Source organism: Staurois parvus, unplaced genomic scaffold (genome assembly GCF_062004578.1).
Source record: "Staurois parvus isolate SC_StPar_1 unplaced genomic scaffold, SC_StPar_1.0 ptg000244l, whole genome shotgun sequence".
NCBI classification, from domain to species: Eukaryota; Metazoa; Chordata; class Amphibia; order Anura; family Ranidae; genus Staurois; species Staurois parvus.
In genome coordinates this window covers 6,220,279-6,247,125 of record NW_028318040.1, presented here as the reverse complement: position 1 = coordinate 6,247,125, position 26,847 = coordinate 6,220,279, and the positions used below count along the sequence as shown (strand labels likewise).

The following is a 26,847-nucleotide window of genomic DNA, read 5'->3' as shown; positions in this document are numbered from 1 at the left end:
AAAGCCTTAAAAGCGTGTCCTGAACATTTGGCAAACAAAAGTATCATGGACACTACCCAATTGTTCTTGTTGCTAATGCTTGCTACAATCACCTCAGACATGATGTTAGTTGCCAAGAAAACTCTCAACGACATCCTTGAATGCTTTGCAGACAGTTTTCTCTGAGCCCACGAACAGATCTTCCATTCCCTTGTTATTGATGATGTATCTGATCTGTGGATCAACAAAAATGCCTTCCTTAAAGCGGTTTTAAACCCCTGCAAGTGAACAGCCTCAGGAGAGACACAAAAGAAACATTCTGCTAGTTATATCTGTTTAAATGGATGTAGAGAAGAGATGCCTGCAGATAAGAGTCCAGAATTTACACAGCTTTTGAGCTTCCAGAGGCAAGGGGTTTGGGATCCGATGTCACACTGCACAGCTCAGAGGAGAGTGTGGAGTGCAATTTGAGTGGCTGGAAGGGACAAACTTTGCCCTCTAATCTCATAGGGGAACATGCACCACTGAGGCTATTACATGCTGTAGGCACCCTCCCTGTCGATCCCTTGGAGCCTGCATATTCTGCCAAAAAATATTCACACAGATAGAGGAACAAGACTGCAAATAAAAACAAAACAGTGATATGGATTGAGGTAAGTACACTATAGGATAGGCTATGATTTGTTCAGTTTTCGTGTCAGAGGTTTACAACCATTTTAATCTTGGCATCAGTTACTGGAAAAATCTGTATCAAATGATAAAAACCTTCATCTTCTCTGTTCAACACTTTCACAAAAATTTTCATCTGTCTAGGTTTTATGTTAAGTGGAAGCAAAAATATTTACATTGGGTCAACAAGTGATTCCTGTGCCACATTTCGGTCCTGGAATCCATTTCTTTTGGAATGGTCATTTTTAATGTAACATGACTCTTGCATAGCTGTCCTATTTGCGTATGTAATAACTGTACTTGGCATATCCAAACAGCATTCCAAGCAGGAGGGCTACTACTTTTAGATCTCCAGATATTTCAATTGTACTTTGTGTACAGGATGTGCTTTAACAGTTCCATGCTTTGTAGGTTTTTTTCATGTGTGCGTAGTCAACGGGTATGGCGAAATGGGGGGGGGGGGAGAAATGTTCATAAAACAAATTTTGTTTTCCAGCGCTCTCTTTCTTGCCAAGATCCGTCTTGGTACTTTAAGAGTAATTCCTCTTTATTACGGTATTATTATAGTATGATAGTAAAATGCTATGATTTGTAAGTTTGTCCATCTTTGCCCTCGATGTGTTGGACTAATTGTACATGCTGTAAGAAACTGGCCACTCTAGGATATGGATAGCCAAAAACCACCAGGTCAGAAAAGTCTTAATTCTGACTTGCATTAAAAATAGACAGATAAAGATAGGGCATTCAGACTCCAAGGAACATTTTCACAATGTGTGCTTTGCTAGCAATTGTGCTTTTGACAGGCTGTTCAAATGCCCTAACATAAAAGACACAAAAAAGATTTACATCAACAAATCAGTACTAAAATTTCCAGAAGAGTTGTTGATGCAGTAATATTAGCCTTGTGACAAGGACAACTCGCACTCCAAAAAACAAAAAAGACCACAGCTAGTGAATAGAAGCACATGTAACAGAAAATTAATATACACCAATTTTATACACACAAACTTTTAAGGTCACCTATAAATTGTACAACTCAGTTGAAAAACAAACTGAAATCTTTTTAGGTGGAGAGAAGTAAAAATAAAAAACTAAAATCATATGGTTGCATATGTGTGCACACCCTTAAAATCAAAAGGTGCTTCAACAAAGCATTAGTTTATTACAGCACTCTGTCTTGTGTAGGAGTATCAGCATGGCACATCTTGACTTGACAATATTTGCCCACTCTTCCTTGCAAAAACACTCCAAATCTGTCAGATTTGGAGGGCATCTCCTATGCACAGCCCTCTTCAGATCACCCCACAGATGTTCGATCGGATTCAGGTCTGGGCCATTCAGAGACTAATTTTCTGGTGAAGCCATTCCTTTGTTAATTTGGATGTATGCTTTGGGTCATCATGCTGAAAGATGAAGTTCCTCTTCATGTTTAGCTTTCTAGCAGAAGCCTTGCCAGATATTCCTGCAGCTCCTTTAATGTTGCTGTAACCTCTTTGCAGATCAGTTTTCTTCTCGTCTTTTCATCAATTTTGGAAGAATGTCCAGTTCTAGGTAATGTCACTGTTGCGCCATATTTTCTCAGCTTGATGACTAGTCTTCACTATGTTCCATGATATATCTAATGCCTTGGAAATTCTTTTGTACCCTTCTCCTGATACCTCTTAATGAGATCCCTCTGATGCTTCGGAAGCTCTGTGGACCATGGCTTTTGCTGTAGGATGCGACTAAGAAAATGTCAGGAAAGACCTACTAGAACAGCTGAACATTACTTGGGGTTAATCAAAAGGCATTTTTAAAATTACAGGTGTGTACCGACTCCTATTCAACATGATTTACCCTTACCGTGTTCACCTTTCATCTCCCACAAGTGCCGCCCTGCTTAACCCATATGGACCAGACAGCAGGGGTTTTTAAAAACACAATCCGGTGGCTGCAGCCAACATTGCGTGTAAATCTGACAAGCAGACTGCTGCCGCCTGATTGCTTCCACAAACCTCTGGTAACAGCACTGACCTGGAATGTGGTGTATGACAACACTTCCAGGTCCCCCGTCACTTTCCCCAACTAGAATAGCCTAGAAGAAATGTGTTGCAATGCAATCTGTATAGCATTACATTCAATGGAGCACAAAGGAGACATGCAGTCTTTTAGACCCTGTACAAGGGTGTGGAAATTTAAAAAAAAAAAAAAAAAAACTTGTCCATAAGGACTAAAAATCAGGGTCCCAACCTATTTGTCCCTCATGACAATCCACTTGTCCAAATTAAAAAAAAAAAAAAAATTCCCAGGATGGAAAATATGAAGGGCTGATTAGGCAGAGGTGCTTTTAGGAATGTCTGGGGATTTATAAAAAAAGAACGGCGATTTATGATGACAAACTTTTTATTATTTTTTCCTAGAACTCCCAAACTTGTTTTTTTAAAAGCAGGAAGTCCTAGTGAATACATTGGTGGGTGTTGCAATTTTTTTAATGTCACTTGGTATTCGTGCCGCAGTTTTAAAAAAATTTTTTCTTAATTTTAATGAAAGAAAAACACAATCTTAACCAAATTTTTTGGGAAAGTTAAGGGTGGATATTATGCCAAATGGATACCAAACGGGTATTGCTTAAAAATAGAGCACGCCTGTGCAATGGTGTAAATTTTACTATCTGTAGGCAACGCTTTAATAGCTTTTACCGGTTACCACTTTAGAGCTACACAGGAGGTCTGGTGATAGAATTATGTGATACTTCACATGTGAGAGACAATCGTTGCTTGTCTGCGTGCGGGGCTGATGTGTGCATTCGTCAACAAATCTTTCCTCTGTCCTTAAAACACTTAAAAAATAAATAATCACACCCAAAATTGGTGTGATCAAAGGCTTTCCATTTTTAAAAATGGTGGTGTTTGCACGCGGAGAAACTGAAAGCAATGCATGCTCATTGCTTCCCGTAAATAAAATTTAAAAAAACACACATTAATCTGCAGACATGTGCCTCCACCAAGCAGGGGGAGATTACAGACGTTGGAACAGCCTGTGGAAGGCAGGAAGGGGGGGCATTATGCGATATTCCCTCCCGCTGCCTTGGATCACTTTTACAAGAGAGACGACCGTCACCTGACCTGTAAACCATAGTGCTTGCCTGTAAATGAACAAAAAAAAAAAAAAATCCAAACACTTTTTGCCCGGCGTCTGGAACGGAATGTCCCGGGCATCAGGCAATAGGAACTGAACATCCCTACCTGTATGTCTCACTAAAGAAAACCTGTCACCTAAAAACCAGCACATAGGGGACTTTTTGTCCCCTATGTGATGAACAAAGTGAAAAAGGCAAAAAATTAAGTTACAGCCAAAGCACAAGTCTCTTATTTGGCCCCCCCAAATACACAGGTCCAAATGGAGAGAGAAAGCACAATCCTCGTTTCCTCTCCATTAGCTGAGTGAGGGAGAGAAAATAAGGCAGAAGAGAAACACTGGAACACTAGTCAGCACCAGTATACAAAGTGTATTTGCTTTGGAAGAACAAATCACCTCTAACATTGGTGTGTCCTACATGTGTAAATGTTATGTAGAACTATTAGCTTAGGGTTTTTTTTTTTTTTACAGTTTAGAAAAATTAAAATCTTGAGATTGTGCATAATTTTAAAGGGTGCCTTGACACCAATACCATGATGAAATATATATAAAAGCCCATACAAAACAGCAAAAAGCCTTTAACTGCCATTAACATGCATGTTGACCCTAACAAACCTATTTGCTTCCTTTTGGTTGGTTAAAGCAAAACTCCGGGGAAAAAAATATTTGTATGCAAAGAAATTACCTCTAGTGATGGTTATCCTAGGCCCTGTTAGCTGCTGTGTAAGACCATAATCCTAGCTTCAAGTGGTTGTAAAGGCTGAAGGATTTTTCTTACCTTCATGTATTCTATACATGAAGGTTAAAAAAAAACAAAAAAAAAAAAACAAAAACACTCGTGTGCAGCATCTCCCCCAGCCCCCTCAATACTTACCTGAGCCTCTTTGCGATCCAGCGTTGTGAATGACACCCTTGGCTGCCCCGGGTCTCTGCCTCCTCACTGGCTGAGACAGCAAGCGGGAGCCATTGGCTCCCGCTGCGGTCAATCACAGCCAGTCAGCCAATGAGAGAGGGGAGCAGGGAAAAGACGCAGCTCCATGTGTAAATGGACACATGGAGCAGCGGGTGCCCCCATAGCAAGCTGCTTGCTGTTGGGGCACCCGACAAGAGGAGCCAGGAGTCTGCGCAGGAACCAAGAAGAGGAGTATCCAGGCTGCTCTGTGCAAAACCACCGCACACAGTAGGAAAGTATAGACATGTTTATTTTACAAAAAAAAAAAAAAAACCCTTTTATAATCGCTGTCATTCATGCCAGATACCATCGTTCACACCAAACTGTTGGGGCTATATGTGCAGCAATACCAAGCTCCCCAAGACATTTCTATTTGTACTTGAGTGGTCTTTAGAGGGAAATGCATATATTGCAGATATCTACTGCAATATATTATTTTAGTGTTCATAAACCCATGACCCTACATGGAAATGCAATTATATGTTTATATGCAGTTATATGTAGAGAGACTCCCAATTTCCAAGCCCAACTTCTCCTGCGCTAGCCCAGCTCGTGTACTGCATAGATGAGAACAAAGGAGGTCCGATCGCCTGCACTCCAAACAACCCACTTTACTGAACCGAAATGAAACCAATGCACACAGTGGAAATACAGTGGGGGACTGGCAGGTAGCCTGTCTGTATTGGTTTTATCTTGATTCTATAAAGTGGATTGTTTGGAGTGCAGCTGATCGGACTTCCTTTCTTCTCATGGAAATGCTATTTTAGTAAATATAAACTGCCAAATAGCTTTACTCATCAGCAGCATATAGTAGTCTTGTGACTTCATCGGTGCCCATCTAAGCACTGGTTAAAGCTTTTAGAAGTTTTCATTCTGCGCTGACGTTCTCTGAGACCGCATAACCTTTGTCCCTCTGGACAGTGCTGACTGGCCCTGTGCATATCAACCCCCCCCCCCCCATAAAAAAAAAAACTCCAGCAATACACACTAAACTGAGCATGTGCATAGTGACTCCTAGAGTTCTGTACTATCAGCAGATGAATTGAGGACAGTAGAATAAGGGGGGGGGGAAAATCAGAGAAGACAGGATCGAGAGCACTTAATGGTTTCTTCAGTGTAGAGAAGGGGACTGTGGAACTGTGTACTCAATTTCATTCTGACCCAATCATAAGACATCAGGGGGTCATTCAGACACCTGATACTTCACCAAACTCTGAAAGCTGTAGGAAAAAAAAATAAAAAAAAAAATGCAAAAACAGTAGTGTCACCCTTGAGTTTAAAATTGGAACCCAGGGTCTATATAGCTATCTATCTACATATACACACACACATACATATACATATACATATACATATACATATATATATATATATATATATACATACACACACACACACACACACACACACACACACACACACACCGGGTGTTTCAAGTCCAACCAGGACTTGAAATTTTATAGGTATGCAGCGTGGTGGTACTACACAAAGTGTCCTATTACTGATAGGTGGCGCACATGTCACGGGCCAGTCCAGAGACCGTTAGGATGGCAGACATCAGTGGAACAGCGTGTGGTGAAGGTTCTCGTGAACAAAGGCATAAAACCTGCCGATATCTACAGAAGACCTCAAGCACAGTACAGTGATGAGACGCTCAGCCGCAGTGAATGATGTAAATGTTTCTAAGATGGCCGTATGCCCATCAGTGACGATCCCGGCAGTGGTATTCCCGAGCCCACAGTAGTCATTCGTGTGAACATCCAGCGCGTGGAACGCCTGATCTTGGATAATCGACGCATAACCTGTTGTGAAATTGCACAAAAATATAAAATCTTTCTGTGGGACAGGTGAGCACAATTATTCACAAATGTCCTAGGATGGTTCAGGCGTACGGACAAATCTTTCTATGCCGAAGCTTTCCAGGCATTCGTTAAATGCAGAGGTGTATAATAGTAGCAGGGGAGTATGTCCAAAAATAAATTCAGTTTCCATTCCATGAAATTTGCTCTATTATATAAACTCAAATGTCCCGATTTGACTTGGAATGCCCCTTGTATATATCTCTCTCTCCCTCTTATCTATGATACTGCTCCTTTTGCCGGGTGCCCCCTTTGCAAGCTCCGTGCTATAGAGGCACCATGCGCACGTGCTCCAGAGCCAGGCTGTGTGTCTAAGCTGTGCCTCCGCTCCCTCAGTCTCCTTTCTATGGCTCCTGCTACCCTCAGTGTCCTGGCCAGGAAAAGAGTGGTACTGTAGCCAGGACAGTGTAGGATCAGTGACAGGACTCAGGTAAGTGTTTACGGATGGGAGGGGGGGGGGGGGGGGGGGGGGAGGAGGAGGACACTAGAACATATTGTTAATACATTTTTTTGCGTTAAGGCTGAAAACCTCAAGGAAAAAAATATATAAATAAAAACACACCTAACACACCCCACTACTTACCTGCTGTATGCACAGAGCAGCCCTGATCCTCCTCTTCTGAGGTACCCCCTGCCCAGTGCTCCTGGCCCCTCCATCCTGCCAAATGCCCCCAGAGCAAGCAGCTTGCTATGGGAACGCTCAAGCAGACTCACTCCCAAGCCGCTGCTCTGCATGTCCATTCACATACACCAGCAGCTAGGCTCTGCCCCCCCCTCTCCTCACTGGCTGTGATTGACAACATGAATGAATAGAACCACTAACCCTTTTTGCAGTCAGAGCCGTTTGTTTCTTGCACACGTTAAAAATCATTTTAGGCCTACAGATTGCATAAAACCCCAAAACATTTTCTGAAAGCAGACCTCCTAGAGAATAAAACTGTGGTAATACTGTGTAACACCAAAAACTCGAGCTACCACCAACGACATGGATAGGTTAAATACACTATAGTTAATTTTGGGAACACAAATGCAATAAAATTACCCACGTTTTTGGTAAAATATTTACTTGCTGCAAACATGTCTTTTATAGATACCCGATATGTCAAAACCTTAAATTTCCCTGCACCCAAGAAATGGGATCAAACTTCAGTACCCTATTTTCCATAGGCGACACTTTAAAAGACCCCAGTCAGGTAACCAGTTTAGTGTTACGCAGGAGCTTTGGTGCTAGAACTATTACACTCTGGCATGTGTGGCAATACAGTGCATTCATAAAGTACGTAGACCCCCTTCACTTTTTTAAATTTTGTTATATTGCATCCTAACAAATATTTGCAAATTTATGAAAGGAAAAACTGAAGCATTCAGGTCCTTTGCAAAAACATTTGAAATTTAGCTCCGGTTCCCCCCCATTTCGCGATTGTTGCGGAGATGGTTTTACACCTGGATTGGAGTAAACTCAATTTGTTGGACACAATTTGGAAAGGCACACACCTCTCTAGAAAAGGCCTCACAGCTGACAATGCAAACTGTATCAGGGCAAAAGCCATTAGGTTAAAGGAGATGCCTGCAGAGCTCAGACAAGATTATTGCAAGGCACAGATTTAGACTTCTAAAACAATTCTGCACCGAAGGTTCCCAAGAGTACAGTGACCTTCATAATTTTCAAATGGAAGAGTCCTGGTTGTGCCAAACATCTAAGAACTGGCTGCCTGGCCAAAGTTATTCTGTGTGGAGATGGGATAAAGTTCTAGGATAATCATCACTGCAGCCTTCCACCTATCTGGGCTTTAAGGCAGAGTGGTTGGATGGAAGCCTGTCCTCAGTGCATGAAAGCCCACTTGGAGTTTGCAAGAAAGCACCTGAAGGACAGACTGAGGAACAAGATAATCTGGTCTGATGAAACCAAGATTGATCTGTTGGGCTCAATTATGTTTGGTGGAAACTTGGCACCGCTCATCACCTGCCCAACACCATCCAAACACTGAAGCATGGTGGCAGCATCATGCTTGGGGGGTGGAGGGGTTTCAGCAGCAGGGACTGGGAGACTGCTCCATACAGCTTTCCCTCAACTCTGACAAAGTACAGAGATATTCTCAAGGAAAACCTGTTTCACAGCACTCAGGACCTCAACTGGGCCGAAGGTTCACCTTCTGAAATGACAACGATCCTAAAGCACATAACCATGACAACACAGAAGTGACTTTGGGACAACTGATTGTCCTAGAGTGGCCCAGCCAAAACCCTGACCTGAACCCTATCGAGATCTGAAAATATCTTTCCACTGACGGCCCCCATCCAACTTGGCTAAGCTTGAGAGGATTTGCAAAGAAAGGCAGAATATCCCCAAATCCAGGTATGAAAAGCTTGTCACATCATACCCAAAAAGACTTGGATGTAATTGCTGCCAAAAGTGAGTCAACAAAGTACCAAGTAAAGGGTCTAAATTATTAAAGCGGAACACCACCCAAAAGGGGAAGATCCGCTTTAAAGACTGGTTCCCTGCTCCCCATAAGGATTGGCACCTTTGGGGGAACAGGTACCCGAAATTGACAGGTACCTGCTCCCAACTTCTGCGATCGGAAGTTGTCATCCCCCCCTCGTAAACTTCTGGGACACATGACAGGTCCCAGAAGACTACGGGGCCATTCAGAAAGTGCAGCGCTACTCAAACATGCGCAGTGGACACCTGGCTGTGAAGCCGCACGTGTCACAGCCGGGTGCCCACACTGAAGATGCCGGCGCTGGGAACACCGGAAGGCCAGTGAAATGGGCTGCGGGGAGGACACCGCGGGAACAAGGAACAGATGAGTGGCTGTTTTTTTTAAAAGTCAAGTAAAAGTAAAGTGAGTGGAACTCCGCTTTAACCACTTGCCTACTGGGCACTTATACCCCCTTCGTGCCCAGGCCAACTTTCAGCACTGTCGCAACTTGAATGACAATTGCGGTGTCATGCAACACTGTACCTATATGAAATTCTTATCATTTTTGCACACAAATAGAGCTTTCTTTTAATGGTATTTAATCGCCACTGGGTGTTTTATTTGTTACACTATAAAAAAAAAAAAAAAAAAAAAAGCAACAAATTTAAAAAAAAAAAAGTTTGTTTCAATTATAAAAATTTTCAAACAGGTAATTTTTCTTCTTCACTGATAAGTGGCACTGGTGATGCTGCACTGACATGCAGCAATGATGGGTGGCACCGACTGATGGCACTGATCATCAGTGCCCTGATAACCAGTGCTGATCTGTTTTCTGACAATTACCGGTTATCGGCAGTACTTTCCTCACGCTTGTGCACCTTTTTCTTCTACACTTTTCCCTTCCACATAACTTTCTATTAATGTGCTTTGATACAGCACTTTGGGAACATCCAACTTCTTTTGCAATTACCTATTGAGGATTTCCCTCCTTATGGAGGGTGTCAATGATGGTTTTCTGCACAACTCTCAGGTCAGCAGTCTTTCCCATGATTGTGATTCCTACTTTCCAATATAAGGAAGACAGTAAAATTACAATACATTTCAGTACAGAAGGAATAGGAGGGCCCTGCTCGTGGAGCTTACAATCTAAAGCTTATATTGTGACATAATACACTTTTGTGGCTTATTGAGCCTTAATAAAAAATTTTGATGATTTATAAAGCTTAAAGTGACTTTCTTCCTGTTCTGGAGTCCTCTGCCTCCACCCCACCTCTTCTGCATGTGCCCTCCATAGCAAGCTGTATGCTATGGGGACACACGTGTGAGTGCGCTCTTGAACCGGGGTGCATGAGTCTACAGACAACACAACATGGCTCGCCTTGCCCCCGCCCCCTCCTCAAAGAATTTGATTGACAGCAGCAGATCCAATAGCTGTGAGAGACCATTTAAAGGCTCAAGAACCCTTTGCACGTGTTATGGCTTAATTAGCCGATTAGAGTGGGACACTTTGAGCCTAGAATATTGCACCTTCTCACAATATTCTAATTTTCTGAGATTGTGGATTTGGGGTTTTCATGAGCTGTAAGCCATAATCATCACAATTATGACAAATCACAGCTTGAACTATCTTGCTTTGCATGTAATGCGTCTCATAGATTAGTTTCACCTTTTAAGTTGTATTTCTGAAATAAATGGACTTTTGCACGATATTCTAATTTTTCGAGTTTCACCTGTATGGGTTAACTGCTTGCTTTTCTTTTTTTTTTTTTTTGAATAAGGAGAGGAGAGCTGAGATAATACTTGCCTAACCCTCCAAACCTCCCTGCACAGGTCCTGTCTGGCACCCTCGTACTCCAACGGTCTTGAAAAGTGGACTTTTTCTGACATCACACAGAAGGCTCCATAGACCAGAAACAGTCCACCGCTGGGCTGTAGGGGAGGATTGAGTGAGTATATGCTTTCAGCCCACCTCTAGACAAAACAAGCAGTTGACCTGTGCAGTGTGGACACAGCCCCACTGCATATGGTGGGGGGGGGGGAACCCACACACCTGCTTGGATGGAGTTCAGATTTAAGTTAGTTTATAAGTCAACACTACCAATTCCCTTTCATCAAAATTGAATTTTAATAGTTTTACTTGTCCCAGTGATAAGTAAAATCCTGATAAATCACTTTATATACTGTACATCTGCTTGTGGTTTAATTATAAATCTCCCCCATGTTGGGGTTCTAAGTAAAAATGTGCCAAATTAGAAGCTATCCAAGAGCAAATCTAAGGTGTGCCGCTGAATTAAAAAAACTGGTAGAGAATACATTTGTAGCAGAAGTTTGTTTTTCAACAGAATACAGAAGGCACAGCTGAACAAAGGAGAGTACAAATGTATCATTTGTGAGAATGATATCACTACAGCAACTCACCAACAAATGATAACCAGAATTTGCTGTATATCCAAAAAGATGTACGAAAAAGTGAGATGCAGAGGAAGATAGTGTGTAACATTGTTTAATTCTGCAAATCTAAGGTGTAAATGGAGCACCATGCAGCACTCTACTGAAACTACAACCCTCAGAACATGTCAGTAAACATCAAATGGAAAAATACTTGTCAGTTGTATACTGCCTGCAGACACTGATCAAAAGCAGGAAGCCATTATTACTGGCTCTCAGTCTTCACTGTAAATACAGATATTATCAAAAGGATTATCAACAAGGATACACATGAGGGCAACAGTCCCTAAAACATACATGTATGAATTACATAATCAGCTATGTAAAAAAAGGTAAGCTCTCTAAATGAAACTACAGTCTAAACAAAACATCTATAGGCTTGTACAATGTTTTCCATGTTTAGAATTACAATTCTTAAGTATTAGCCCTAGATACTCAAACTACATTTGAAAGTTGTAATTTATTGGTTATGGAGGGAACACCAATTTTCATTGTCATTTTTTGTCAAAGCTGGGTAATATGTACTTACATATTTAAGAAATGCAGAATCTCAAATTGTCATCTGTCATCCTAAGTATTAAACTGCAAGACAAATTAAATATATTGCAGTTTACCAATCTAACCACTTATGCGCCAGGAGGTTTTATTCCTTTTATGACCAGGCCATTTTTTGCTATTTGGCAATGAACTACTTTAAAGTGGTTTTAAAGGCTCAAGGTTTCTTACCTTCATGCATTCTATGCATGAAGGTAAAACAAACCTCTATGTAGCAGCCCCCCAACACTTACCTGAGCCCCATCCCAATCCACCAGAGCCTCTGTTGTCTGGGGACTCTCACTCCTGATTGGTTGTGTCAGCAAGAGCCACTGGCTCGTGCTGCTGTCAAACACAGCAAGTGAGCTAATCGTGTGGGGGATTTGGTGGGTACAAGCCACAGCTGTGTGTGTGAATGGAGCACTGGTGAGGGACCCAAGAAGGGGAGGATCCGGGCTGCTCTGTAAGCGTAATGTGTTTTTTTTTTTGTTAAACAAAACACCACAAGCACATCACTGCTGTCTGTTCAGAGCCCTGTGTTTACTGTCATTCACTAAACCAATCAGCAGGTCTCAGCCACAAATAATTGGCTGGGACCTGCTGATCAGCTGGTGCTGTAGCCAAGGGCGGATTGACCATTCGAGCACTCGGCACTGCCCGAGGGCCCGGTGTCAGTAGGGGGCCCCATAAAATGCCCCTCGTACCTTTCATAGGCTTTTTTGGGTGTGTTTTGAGTGTGGGCAAGGACACGGGCCCCGTGATCCCCAATTGTCTGGGGGCCCCATGAGTTGTCAGTCCGCCATTGGCTGTAGCGAATGACAGCACATGTTGGGTGCACCCCCTACCTGGAAATGTCAGATCATGTACATGTATGATCCGATGCAGGGGCGAGCGCTCTGTCATAAATCTGCAGTAGGCGGTCCTGAAGCAGTTAAATGTGGTGGCCACAGTAGTTTTCTTTGGGCTTTTTTATTCCATTATATTCACCAGGTGATCTGGCCAGTCACAGTTCCTGTCTTAGGAGGTCTACTCAGGAGGGGGCAGCAACAGAGACAGCTTTGAACAGCAGCACTGTCAGTCTGGGGACAGGGTAGCAGCATTAGTTGCATTAGCAGATCAGCCTATATCCTAAACATGGTGCCTGTGTGCCAGGATGAATGCACTCCTGCATGGGAAAGACCAAGCACCCATAAGAAGCTGGGAAGAAAATGATGGGACCAGCAAGGAACTTCTCAGACATAGGTTTCAGAGTGGAGGTATTTGCAGAATTTAGTTTCTCTGTAAAGTCTTGCTAAATCCAACTGCATCTATAGAATTTCTGCCAACCTAATATCAATGCTAATGAAGCACGGGATGGAAATCACTAGTTCATGGCAGTCAAGCCTTTATTTTCCCAATTCCAATCTGCTAAGCTACTAAAAATGAGCTGCAGTGGCCACAAGGTCCTAATTTGTTTAAAGCGGAATTCCACTCACACTGTAAAAAAATAGTCAGTAGCTACAAAAAAAAAAAAAAAAAAAAAAAACAGTAGCTGCGGACTTAAAAAAAACGCTACTCGCCTGTGCCACGGTCTCCCCCCCCCCCCCCCCCCAGCCCATTTCACCGGCCGCCCTGTGTTCCAGGTGCCAGCATCTTCAATGTGGGCACCCAGCTGTGCTTCATGAATGGCCTCGTCGTCTTCTGGGACCTGCCACGTGTCCCAAAAGACTACAGAGAGGGAGGGTAGGACGACAACTTCCGCTTCAGATCGCCTAGGTGATCGTAGCAGAAGTGGGTACCTGTCAATTACGGGTACCCACTCCCCCCCTGCTCCCCAAAGGTGCAGTGGGGGACCAATCTTTAAAGCGGAACTTCCCCTTTTGGATGGAACTCTGCTTTAAACTCTTTCGATTAACTGTTAAAGCTATAGCTCCGTAACCGTACACGGTTTCTTAAAGCTGAACTCCAAGGAAACTAGAAATCCTCCTTTGTAATAAACTGTCTGACACTGAAAGGAATAAAATGCTCATTTAGGTATACAGGATCAAGAAAAGCATTTTCTGTTTTCTCCACCTTCTGTCACCACTAGCATCTCTGAGCTGAAAGACAGGACGGATCCCTGCAGCTTTCTATACCTCATGCCCCAGCGGTCGCAGATCCTCTGACCTCAAGACAAATGCACAGACCATGGTCCTGCACTGGATGCCAGGACACACATGACAGTCAACGACTGGAGCATAGGAGAGCACCGGCTGCTGAGGGAGCAGAGAATTAGGCAAGTAAATCTACTTTTACCTTCCCCTAGACTTAAAAACGCATCTAACTGGCAGTGCGACAGCATTCCTGTTGCAAGGGAGAATATTTATTTTTCCTGTAGTTGGGTTTTAAATGCCAACTGGGTTAGATTACATAACATCGTACCAAACAATTACAATGCATACAGTATGTTTCACTACCCCCCCAACAAACCCTTTGCTACATCTGTGCTGTTGATCTTCCACAGCCTCCTGAATTGATGGGTAACTTATAACTGGAAATACCTGAACAAGGACCAACTGTAAAATCACCAGGTATTTTAAATGAATATGCATCATATGGACAGAGAAAGGTTTCTACTATCATAAGAGAATTCAGGACAAGGGACACAACTCATACTAGCAGATTTGAATATAATGAACCGAAGCCAAATGCCAGCTAAAGCTTTATAATCAGTTAAAGCTATTTTTTTTTTCTTTAAAAAAAAAAAAAAAAAAAAATCACTTTAGGCCTGATAACACAAAACCCACAAAAAATTTTCTGGAAGTGGGACACCCTAGAGAATAGTGGTAGTTCCAATTTTTTATGTCACATGATATTACTGCAAAGGTCTAGGAAATTCAAAATTTCAGTAAGAAACATGAATGTTACGGCAAACACAAATGACCCAAATTTTGGTAAAATATAGAAGACGAGGTTGTCTCTCAAACGGACGTGCGCAGCAATATGCAATGTGTATCGAAATCGACGTGGCTTGTGTAACTTTGTGATGATTGTTAGGTGACAGGTTCTCTGGGACATGCAGGGTCTAAAAGTCCCTGCATTTCTCTTCTGGCCTCCATCCAATGAATTGCAATGCAGACCACATTGCAATGCATTGTTTCTCAGCTGTGCTAGCCGAAAAAGTGACAGCCATGACCTGAAAGTGACATACACGTCGCCTTCCGGGTCCCCTCCATTGCGCTTCCCGGGCCCGCAGATGGCCAAGCGAGGCTCAGATAAAGAACGGAACATGCCCGACTGCTTCCACCTGACAGGCAGGAGTCTGCCTGTCAGTTTTATAGACAATCTCAGTGCCTGCAGCCCCACACTGTGTATAACACCCAGCACTGTCAGGTCCGCACACGTATGGACGGTCCGCACACGTATGGACCTGGCAGCAAAAGGGTTAATATCACGAAGGCCTCGTGCACACTGGATATTTAGACCTGTTTATAAGATTCCAGTGTATTTGTGCAGGCAGAAGGCACAGGTAAAACACCCATCTACGCTGCCAGCAGCCTGTAAAACAGAGGCTGAAAGCTTCTGTGGAAGGACAGTGCACCAAGTGGTGCAAACATTTTAGGGAAAACATGCGCCCAGAGACATATGCCTATAATACAGGGTTTTTGCATTTTGGGCATTTGTCCCTGATCACATAAGTTGGTCCCTGATCATTGTTAGTGCCACTCAGAGGCTGAACGCTGTGGCAGCTGGACAATGCACAGAGTTTCACAAGCTATTAGCAGCGAGGCTGGGCAGTGAGCCTGTGCCTTCTGCTGCATGAAAATGTCAGAATCTCATGCACAGGGGCTAAATTTCCATGAAGCCTAATGTGGTAGCTGCATTTGTTTTTTTTTCCCCCTATTTTCAGCTGGTGATCCTGCCAGCGTTATTTTTAACTTCCTTTAACAACCCAATCCATCTAGATGCTAAAGGGTCGAGATACCATTCAACACGGACAGTTTTTATTCATTTATGTAAAATAAATCACAAAAAGGGGGGAAATGTTTTAACTGCTTTAAAAGAATGCCACCTGGAGTTTGCCTATAATTGTTAGACAAGGTCATCTAAATTCGCACATTTGACACTATTCTTGCCCCATGCTGACAATGCTACTCTAACACTGAGTTGAGCCACCATTAGACCGGTAACCAGGTGCTGCTGAACCAAAAACCTTTTTTTTTTTTTTTTTTTTTTTTAAAGCAAATGCAGCTACTACATTTTAGGCCTCATGCACAAGGTGTTTTTGCAGTCACTTTTAGGGGTGTCAGGCTTTTTTTTTTTTTTTTTAATTGCTTCCAAACGGCCCTCCATGTTAGGCTATGTGTCCATGCACACAGACTTTTAGAAACAGTAGCGTTTACCAGCAGGAAAAAAAACCCAGGGCCAGTGCATCCATTGGCAGCAGCGTTTTGGCAGAAAAACGCTTAACGAATGTAAACGTGTGAATGCTAGGCATGCTTAGCGTTAATTCATTTCAATGGCCAAATAAATTATCATTCTGGCCAATTAAATGAATTAATGCCCAAATGCTTTCCACTTATAAACGTGCCTAAATGCTTGTAAAAGCGTTTGACAGTGACAAGTGCCAGGCGTTTTCTGCCAAAATGCTACTGCCAAGAGGAAGAGCGTTTTTAAAACGTCCTGTGTTCATGAGGCGTAAAGCAGATTATACCTAACAATTTTCCAAAATTTTATGTATGCCAGGAATGCAAACTGTCACAATTACTTGTGCTCTCAAGCAAACTGATGGGTCATCAAATGGCTGTTGTCATAACCGATCACATGTGCAGCACCATGGCAACTGCAGATTAAAGAGGCTAGAATGGCAGCTTCCTAGGCTGTAAAGGATAGAAGAACTTTGTTTCGCTCTAAGCAGTGGTATTCCGCAATATTTTAAATTTTTGTTCTGGGGGGGGGGGGGGGGTTTAGATGCACTTTTAAAGCTCCAGACCCCCCCCCCCCCCCAGCTCAAAAAAAAAAAAAAAAAAATCAGCAGCTATAAATACTGTAGCTGCTGACTTCTAATATAAGGACACTTGCCAGTCCAAGGAGCCAGAGATGTCCTCACCCGTGCCGATTCTTCAATCTGCTTCAGGTGCCAGCACCTTAGGTAAGCGAAACCAGCAGTGAAGCCTTGTGGCTTCACAGCCAGGTTTCTATTGCGCATGCGTGAAGCGCACTGTGCTTTATGAATGGGCCAGCAGTCTTCAGTGATATGTCCCAGAAGGTTGTGGGGGAGGGAAGGGGGTTTGAACTTACAGCTCAGATCACCAAGGCTCATCTGACTGGAAGTGGGAACCTGTCAAATCCAGGCATCTGCTCCTCCCCAAAGAGTGCCAAAAGTAGCAGTGGAGAGGGGGGATGCAAACAAGCAGAACTTCCCCTTTTTGGTGAAGTCCTGATTTAAATATATTGTATATAAATACATTACACTTTGCAAAACAAAGTCAGGTAAAATTTGTTTTCCTATAACTTGCATAGAAAAAGGTTAGCTACAATGTAAAGAGGTTCACTGAAAGTAAAAACTAAAAGATTTTCAAAACCAAAGCTGTGCCATGTCAGTAGTAAACTATTCTATGCCACTTCTAGCCACTCAGCCAACAACATCCGAGTCAAATACTCCAATGCAAGTCTGTGTACACAGAACTGCTCTATGTGGCCATAAGAGATTTCTGACAGGCATTTAGTGCAGGCTTAACATACCTTTCTGTAGCTGCTAAATGGGTTTCAATTTGGCCTATATGAAGCTAGCCAACTGTACATACAAGGATTCCTAAACACAGCTCTATGCAAGTCATAAGGACAAGGTGTTATTCACTTGCATTAAGCTGCATTTACAAAACACCAGGTACACAGTGGGCTGGCTTCCCACAGGCTATGAAAACAAAAACTATTCTGCATACTCCAGACCTCTGACTAGGAAGAGAAAAATACCATAAAAGAAAGGCTACTGTACACTAATCCCTAATACTGGCAACCAACAAAATAAGTGTACTAAACACCTGGAAAGGGATATGCGCTCATCCATGCACTGTCTTGTTCCACCATCTTAAGTTATTTTACAGCAGTCCATTGGTAGACTGGAAAAAACAAAAAACGGAGTATGCACACCACATGAACTCTCTAAATATACCTAAGAATGTTCAGAATGCATCAGTGATTACCTATGTGTGTTCAACATACCTTCCCAAGCACAAAAGTTGTGCATTTGAGCAAATATGCCGTACATGCATGTGTAGGTAAACATTGACGTAGAAACTATAGTTCGCAGATGTAGCGCCATTCACTTGTGTTGGTGGCTATACGTGGCACCTGAGGGTCCCTGGATGTGGGGGAAACATGAATTTTATGCTCAAGGATGTTTTAGCTAATAAATGTTTTTGTGCACAGTTACAGTTTCAGTGTTAATTTGCACTAGTGTGCTCTATGGTGGTGTGTTTGGCACCTTTCACTTGGGGCAGACTCCATTTTGATCAGCAAAGGACGTGTCCGCTGATCAGAGTGCATGGACGACAGGTCCATGTCTGCTCAGTTTATGCAGAGTAGACACAGAGCTCCATGGGCAGCCAGGTGTAAACGGACTCCACTGTGTTTACACCCAACTGCCATCTGATCTGCGTAGACAGAGGGGGACTGATCCCCTTGTGTTTAGCGTACCAGATTGGAGGTTGGTCCAAAGAGGTGACTATAGAGGGTCCGATCTGGTCCCCCTGAAAAACTGATAAGTGGACCTAATCAAACCCTTCATGTGAAAGGGGCCTCAACATGGTTTGGTTTCCATCAAGAGCATATTTCAAAGCGATGCCTGGTATCTCCATAAAAATGTGATGCAAAGCAACCATAAAACATGAAAAAGTGGTAATTGGCCATTCTGGATGACTTATTTTACAAATGCTGATGCACCAAATTCTGAGCACCGGAGAACTGGCTGGACAGAACATAAACAAGCACCCAACACTGCTACAAACGCTGCACTTTGCACATACCCATGGGTTTAAGGAAATTCAATGGAATAGAAAAATGTCATGAACACAGCTGCATTCAAGAAATTTTTTTTTTTGCTTTTTAGCAAGTACAGAAAGACCCCCGTTCTAGGGCAACTAGCAATGCCCCAATGAATCTGAACAAGAGTAAGCTTAATTTGGCATTTGTCCCTAATTATAAACAGTGAACAGTAAAACGCGTCAGCTCTCATTCATTGCGAAAGCCTTGGGCTTCACACTGCGGAAGCCGTTTGAACAGCAAGCTTTCACAAGGCATGCTTTGAACAGCATTCTTGATGCCCTTAAAGCACTTTTCAAACTGGCCATACTTATACAATTTCAGCACAATCTTTATATTTACCTTCAACTATGCAATGCAAGGGCCTGCCTGGATACAAATTGTTTAGGTTTGTGCTCCTGTTATATGGTTTTTGGTTAATCTATAGGAAAACTATTATGTATGGTCAGCTTTAGGTATACTAATTGTGTTAGATATGCGGTTTATCCTATTATAGAAACTGCTAGCAGGTTTTAGCAGTCTCACTAAAGCTTCAGCACTACTTGAAACTTTGCTGAAGCCTGCTAGCAACAACCAGTCCTCTCATCATAAGCGTCAGAGCTCAACTGTAGAAGCCTGCTGTACACATAGCTCTTATACAACCTAAGGACATACAAGACCTAAGAGAAGTGCTATCAATTACCCTTCCTAAGCAAAGTACACACAGGCTGAATGTCGGGTGGCATCGGCTGGTGTGTATGGCAGCTGGCCAGTTTCTGTCAAAGGTGCATCATTGAAAGGTCTGCCGAATGGTCCCCAGCTAATGGCTGAGAGCACTGACCTAAGTGTGCTGACCCCCCCCCCACCACCACCACCTTGTCAGAACACAATAGCACAGCAGGGACGATCTTTACTAACATAAGTTAGTACAGTGGCTCCACCTGTGCTGTCAGTTTTTTTTTTCTTCATTCAGCCTGCTGGGTTGCATGGAAAAAAAAAAAAATGAGTGTGCACCAGGCTTTAGGCTGCTTTCACGTTGATTTGGTTTTCTTCTGCTATTGCAATAAAGAAAAAAAAAGGAAAAGTGTGACCATGTAATCCTGTGGAAGTCTCCACACTGATCTGTGTTTAGTAAAATCTTTCCTGCTGCATTTTTACTGCAGGTTTGAGTGGTTAACAAAAAACAAACCCCAAAACGCACCTCCCCATTGAAATACATGGTAAGTGCATCAAAAACACCTGTATAAAATGCACTGCAAAAGCGGCAAAAACACACCTGCATTGCATTTTTTACTTACGTGTCCTGTATAAGATTAATGGCAAACGTGGAAAAAACCCATCTGCATTTTTAGCACGTTTTGTGCTTTGGCTCTGTGTGATAGCCTAGAACAGCTACTCAACCTCAGTTTTGACAGGCTTTGGGTTTGTTTCAATGACGTCAGTTTGCGATGCTTCTGAAAATAGACAGGTGCATCTCACCTGCTTGGCATTCCCATTAGCTTGTATAGCAGCGCGAAAGCTGCATGACAGCAGAAAACACCCATCAACATAGGTGGCCCCTGGGCATAACTGAAAAGATATCAAGAGGCGGTACATGTTCACCAGGAAATAGGAGGTAAAAATGGACAACAAAGAGGCGTTCTCAGTAGATGTGGCATGCTGCTCTAATAAAGTCTTCAAGATGGGGGTAGCAAGAGAAGCTACAGGTGTAGTAAGCAGTACAGAAGGTGTTCACACCTCACATCCAGGGGTAGGTATAGGGGCAGAGGGCCACCCTCAGAAAACAAGTGACTTTATTAGGATGTGTTTGTGTAGGTGGTATACAGAGGACAGCCCTGTTCTCTGTTGGCTCCTTCGTCATCCTGGGGAAAGTGAAAGCAGCAGAGTCCAGCCTGAAATGGAATGGCCACCATAGAGCTGGGTGTATGTAGAGGTGACAATACTCCCCCCACCCCCTCCTCACATGTGACTGCTGGACACCCGGCACACATGACACACACAGTGAGAGCCGGGTGAGGCGGATGGCGGCGCGGGAGCAGTGCTCCCCTTCTCCCCTCACCGCGCTGTGTGATACAGGCAGCGTCGCCGCCATCTTATACTGCAGGATGAGGAGCCGAGGAGGGAGGGAGCAGCCTGGCTATGGACGCCACACACTACTACACACAGCTCCCGCTCAGTCACACCGACACCATTCTTCTTCTCCTCCTCCTCATACATGGCGGAAGGACATGGGGGGAGGGGAGCAGAAACAGCTCACCACACACACAGCACGCTGTTCTAATGGACGCACCAAGGGCCATACGAAGAGGGGGAGAAGAGAGGAGCTCACACTCATCCCTGAGGGGAGGCCTCAGCTAATCCGGAGAGGGAGCGCCGGGCGGGCGCCTAGTATTGCGCAGAGAGGATATGCGGTAGAGGCCTGTACTGTCCCCCCGCTCCCCATCCCCGCCGGGTGTAGACCCCCTCCCGCTACACAGCCCAGGCGCCGCCTCACCTTGTGGATCCGCTTCAGCGCCATGATGCCTCTCGCTGCTGCCGGTGCCGGGCGGGTTGTTCGGGTGAGCTGGGCGGAGGAGGAGAGAGCCGAGGAAGAGGCGGAGATAGAGGAGGCGGTGGTAATACCCCCCCTCTCCTCTCTACAATATCCGGGACACGCTACAAACAGGAGCCGCCCACACACGTCGCGGCGGGAGGTGACTGAAGGCGGGCGTTCAGACCGCAGCTCAGTGACCCGGCCGAGTTTGGCTCCTTGCTCTGTTCGCCCCTCCCCCCAAGCCTTTCGGGCGGCCGCTTTTTTTTTTTTTTGCGTTTCAGTTCCCGGAGTCCGCTCGCAGGTTTGGCCCCCGTTACGCGCCGCTCTACGTCACCAGCTCGATAAGCCGCCTCGGCTTCTATAGAGTGCGTAGCGCTCGCTCTTGCCTCTTCCTTTCCACGTAAGCTCCGCCCATGGTGTCCTCACGTGGTCTGCGGGGACGCACAGCGTCCGCTAGGGAAGAGCGAGCGTGCTCGTGCCCGAGGGGCTTGTAGGGGATGACAGCTAACGCTGGTACAGCGGGAAAGAACAAAACATGGCGATGTGTGGTGGGTGATGTCACTTGTTAGGTGTACGAGCGGAAGCGGCGGTTCCTCACACCATTTTTCCCCCACTCGGTTATGCAATGAGGTGCGGCAGTGCGCCACTTACTTAGGGGAAGGAGGCTCGTTTTATACTCCTAGTGACACAGCAGAACGCTAAGTACTGCCGTACCGGTCTTTACTGACGTCTATGTGCTGTTCCGCTACGATGTGACACCGGTGGGCAGGGCCAGTGTCCGGATTTTTTTTTCCGCGCGCTCTAGAATGGGAAGCTCGCTCCCGCGTACATGCAGGCAGCGCGTATGACGTCCTCGGCTGCAGAAAGAAAGCGCGAAGGGAAAGAAACGTCGAGAAGCGCGCGGGTTACGGCTGTGCGCGTGCACGTGAAAGGGCTCAGTAGAGTGCCTGTGACGTCTCCATCCCGCTTGCAGTGGTTGATATGGAGACGGCGCCTTCAGTTGGAGTGGCGGGAGTCCAAATAGGTCGCCACCTGCACACTTTCATCTAGTTTGTGCTTCTTGTACCCGATCCTCAGAAGGTCAGGGAGATATGTATGTAAATAGGGCGTACATGTACAAAATATCAGCAATGGTTGCTTTGTAGGTGTTACACCAACATCAATACCAGAGATACCATTTTGAACTGGAAATGGAAAAAAAAGGCAGCAGCTTGTAGATATGCTTTTTGGCCTCTTGCACATTTAAAACCTACTTAATTGCCCTTTGGAAGATTTACCCTCCTCCCCTTCATGACCAGGCGTTTTGTTTTTGCTAGAAGGCGCTGTGCTACTGACAATTGCGCGGTCATGCAACATTGTACATAATTACATTTATATCATGTTTTAACACATACAGCTTTCTTTTGGTGTTTGCCACTAGGTTTTTAAAAAAATTTTGTGCTATAAACGAAAATACCAAAAATGTGAAAAAATATATTTTTCACTTTTTGATATAATAACATAAACATTTTAAAAACATGTTTTTTTCATAAGACATGTCTGGTTTTAAAAAAATCCCAATATGTTTATATTGTTTATTTGCTTGAAAATCAAAGCATCTATAAACAATGGTATAGACACTGGAATTTTTTTTTTTTTATATATATATATATATATATATATATACTAGTAATGGCTGCAATCAGCGACTTATAGCGAGACTGTGATAGTAAGGCTGGCATACTGACACTGGGTGAGAACTAACTAGCGGTCACTGACATCTCCAGTGACACTAATACAGTGATAAGTGCTAATAAAAAGCACTGACACTGGGTAGGAATGGATTAACATCTGGGGCAATCAAAGGGTTAACTGGGTGCCTAAGTATATGTAATGTGTTGACTGCTGTTTTACTAGGGGGTGTGACAGTTTGTCTCCCTGCTTTGGGAGGGAGACAAAAACCAGCATATCCCTGTTGTCAGCAGAGAGCTCTGTGTTGTTTACCAATACAGGTTATTATTATTATACAGGATTTATATAGCGCCAACAGTTTGCTCAGTGCTTTACAATATAAAGGGAGACAATACAGACTCTATACAGTTCTGTGGGGGATGGACTGGTTGGAAGAGTAGAAGATTCCATTATTAGCTGAGGGCAGGATAGGCTTCCCTGAAGAGATAGGTTGTCAGAGATCACCTAAAAGTGAGCAGAGTAGGTGATAGTCTGATAAATTGGGGTAGAGAGTTCCAGAGGATGGGGTAAGCTCTGGAGACGAGTATGGGAGGAGGTGACAAGGGAACTAGAGAGCAGGAGGTCGTACGAGGAGCGGAGAGGACGGTTTGGGTGGTATTTGGAGACAAGATTGATGATGTAATTTGGGACAGAGTTATAAATGGCTTTATACGTTATTGTTAATGTTTTGAATTGTATTCGTTGGGCAATGGGAAGCCAGTGGAGGGATTGGCAGAGAGGGGTGGCTGATACAGAACGGTTAATAAGGTGGATAAGTCTGGCAGCAGCATTCATGTTAGACTGAAGAGGGGATAGCCTGCAATTAGGTAGGCCAATGAGGAGGGAGTTACAATAGTCAAGGCGAGATATAACAAGGGAGTGAATAAGTTGCTTAGTAGTTTGAGGTTAGGAACGGACGTATCTTGGAGATGTTGTGGAAATCTACAAGATTTGGACAGCGATTGGATTTGGGACTGAATGGACAGATGGGAGTCTAGGATTACACGTAGTACCCTGGCATGAGGGGAGGGACTGATGATTGTGTTATTGATCTTGATGGAGACGTTAGCGCAGGGGGTACCAGCTGGAGGGAATAGTATGAGCTCTGTTTTGGAAAGATTGAGTTTGAGAAAGTTGGAGAAATGCCGATATGTCGCTTAGTAGGTTAGTAATGCGAGAGGAGACTGAAGGGGTGAGGTGAGGGGTAGAAAGATAGATTTGTGTCATCAGCATACAGATGGCACTTAAAGCCATGGGAGTTTATCAAGTGACCCAGGTAGGAGGTGTAGATGGAGAAGAGAAGGGGTCCAAGGACAGAACCCTGAGGGACCCCTACAGAAAGAGGGAGTGAAGAGGAGGCAGAGTTATAAGTAACGCTAAAGGAGCGCTAAGATAGGTAGGAGGCGAACCAGGAGAGAGCAGAGTCTCGGAGGTCAAGAGAGTGGAGTTTTTTTTAAAGGAGGAGGGGATGGTCAACCGTATCAAAAGCCGCAGAGAGGTCAGATCTTTCTCCCATCACTAGCTCCAGCGATCGCCGATCCCAGTCATGAATCGCTTTTCAAGACCCAATGATTGACATGTAAGGGAGCCAATGACAGCGTGGGTATGCGCCCCCCTACCCGGAAAAGCATAACCACGTATAAATTCAGAATCCTGTGTGTAATTGAATCTACGTATAAATACAGCTGTTCTGTGAAGTCGTCAAAGGTTTGTTAGAGAGCATTAGTGAACAAACAGCATCATGAAGGCCAAAGAACACACCAGACAGGTCAGGGATAAAGTTGTGGAGAAGTTTAAAGCAGGGTTAGGTTCTAAAAATAATATCTGAAGCTGTGAACATCTCACAGGGCACTGTTCAATCTGTCATCTGAAAATGCAAAGAGTATGGCACAACTGCAAGCCTACCAAGACATGGCCGTCCACCTAAATTGACAGGACGGACAAGGAGAGCAATAATCAGAGAAGCCACCAAGAGGCCCATGGTAACTCTGGAGGAGCTGCAGGGATTGACAGCTCAGGTGGGAGAATCTGTCCACAGGACAACTATTCGTCGTGCACTCCACAAATTTGGCCTTTATGGCAGAGTTGCAAGAAGAAAGCCATTGTTGAAAGAAAGCCATAAGTAGTCCAGTTTGCGAAAAGCCATGTGGGGGACACAGCAAACGTGGAAGAAAGTGCTCTGGTCAGATGAGACCAAAATTGGATTTTTTGGCCTAAAAGCAAAACTCTATGAGTGGCGGAAAAATAACACTGCACATCACCCAGAATACACCATCCCCACTGAAACGTGGTGGCAGCATCATGTTGGGATGGCTTTCTTCAGCAGGGACAGGGAAGCTGGTCAGAGTTGATGGGATGATGGATGGAGCCAAATACAGGGCAATCTTAGAAGAAAACCTGTTAGAGTCTGCAAAAGACTTGAGACTCGGACGGAGGTTCACCTTTAAGCAGGACAACAACCCTAAACGTACAACCAGATCTACAATGGAATGGTTTAGATCAAAGCATATTCATGTGTTAGAATGGCCTAGCCAAAGTCCAGACATAAATCCAATTGAGAATCTGTGGCAAGACTTGAAAATTGCTGTTCACAGACATTTTCCATCCAATCTGACAGAGCTTGAGCTATTTTGCAAAGAAGAATGGGGAAACAATTTCATTCTCTAGCTGTTCAAAGCTGGTAGACATCCCCAAAAAGACTTGCAGCTGTAATTGCAGTGAAAGATGGTTCTACAAAGTACTGACTCGGGGGAGTTGAATACAAATGCACGCCACACTTTTCAGATATTCATTTGTAAAAAATTTTGAAAACCCATTTATCATTTTCTTTCCACTTCACAGTTATGTGCCAGTTTGCGTTGGTCTGTCACATAAAATCCCAATAAAATACATTTACAATTTTGGTTGTAACATGACAAAATGTGGAAAATGTCAAGGGGTATGAATACTTTTTCAAGGGTGTGTGTGTGTACAGCATCTCACAGAAGTGAGTACATCCCTCACATTTTTGTAAATATTTAATTCTATATTTTCATGTGACAACACTGAAGAAATGACACTTTGCTACAATGTAAAGTAGTGAGTGTACAGCTTGTATAACAATGTAAATTTTCTGTCCCCTCAAAATAACTCCACACACAGCCATTAATGTCAATACCACTGGCAACAAAAGTGAGTACACCCCTAAGGCTACATTCATGCTAGCTTTGTCAGCAGGCATCAGGCATTTCGGAAGCGTGTTCAAGGCTTCTCAAATGCCTATGAAAATTCTGCACATGGCAGCACACAGTGCTGTTCACACTGAAGCGATAATGTTGCATCCCGGCATAACTGACGCCTCTTGTGGAGTCAGGAGGAGTTGAAGTCTCCCATTCAAGTCTATGGTGCCACTCTTCAAATGCCTGGCAGGCGTTTGCAGTGCAGGTGCGAGGCGTTTGCGGAGCATTAATACCATTTAACTTCATTATAGGCGTTTGTGGTGCGGTTTTAACAGTTGGCAAACGCCTCAAAACCGCGCATAGGGCGTTTGAGGAGTGTTAAAAACACTTCCCAAGCACCTGTCTAACGCCTGTCAAATGCTATAGGGGTGTTTGGCAAGAGTTAGAAATAAAGTCGTGTGAATGAGCCCTAAGTGAAAATGTC

At 43.9% G+C, this 26,847-nt stretch overlaps 1 protein-coding gene across 1 annotated transcript in view; it reads right to left on the bottom strand.

The window, feature by feature from the left end:
- Positions 1–21,904, bottom strand: part of UBE2D3 (ubiquitin conjugating enzyme E2 D3) — a 73,261-nt gene extending 51,357 nt beyond the window's left edge. Inside the window, exon 1 of the mRNA XM_089680534.1 lies at positions 21,457–21,904. Coding sequence (XP_089536660.1) covers positions 21,457–21,480 — 24 coding nt within the window. The 5' untranslated portion in view covers positions 21,481–21,904. The remainder of the gene's footprint in view (positions 1–21,456) is intronic.
- Between the last annotated feature and the right edge of the window lie 4,943 nt (positions 21,905–26,847).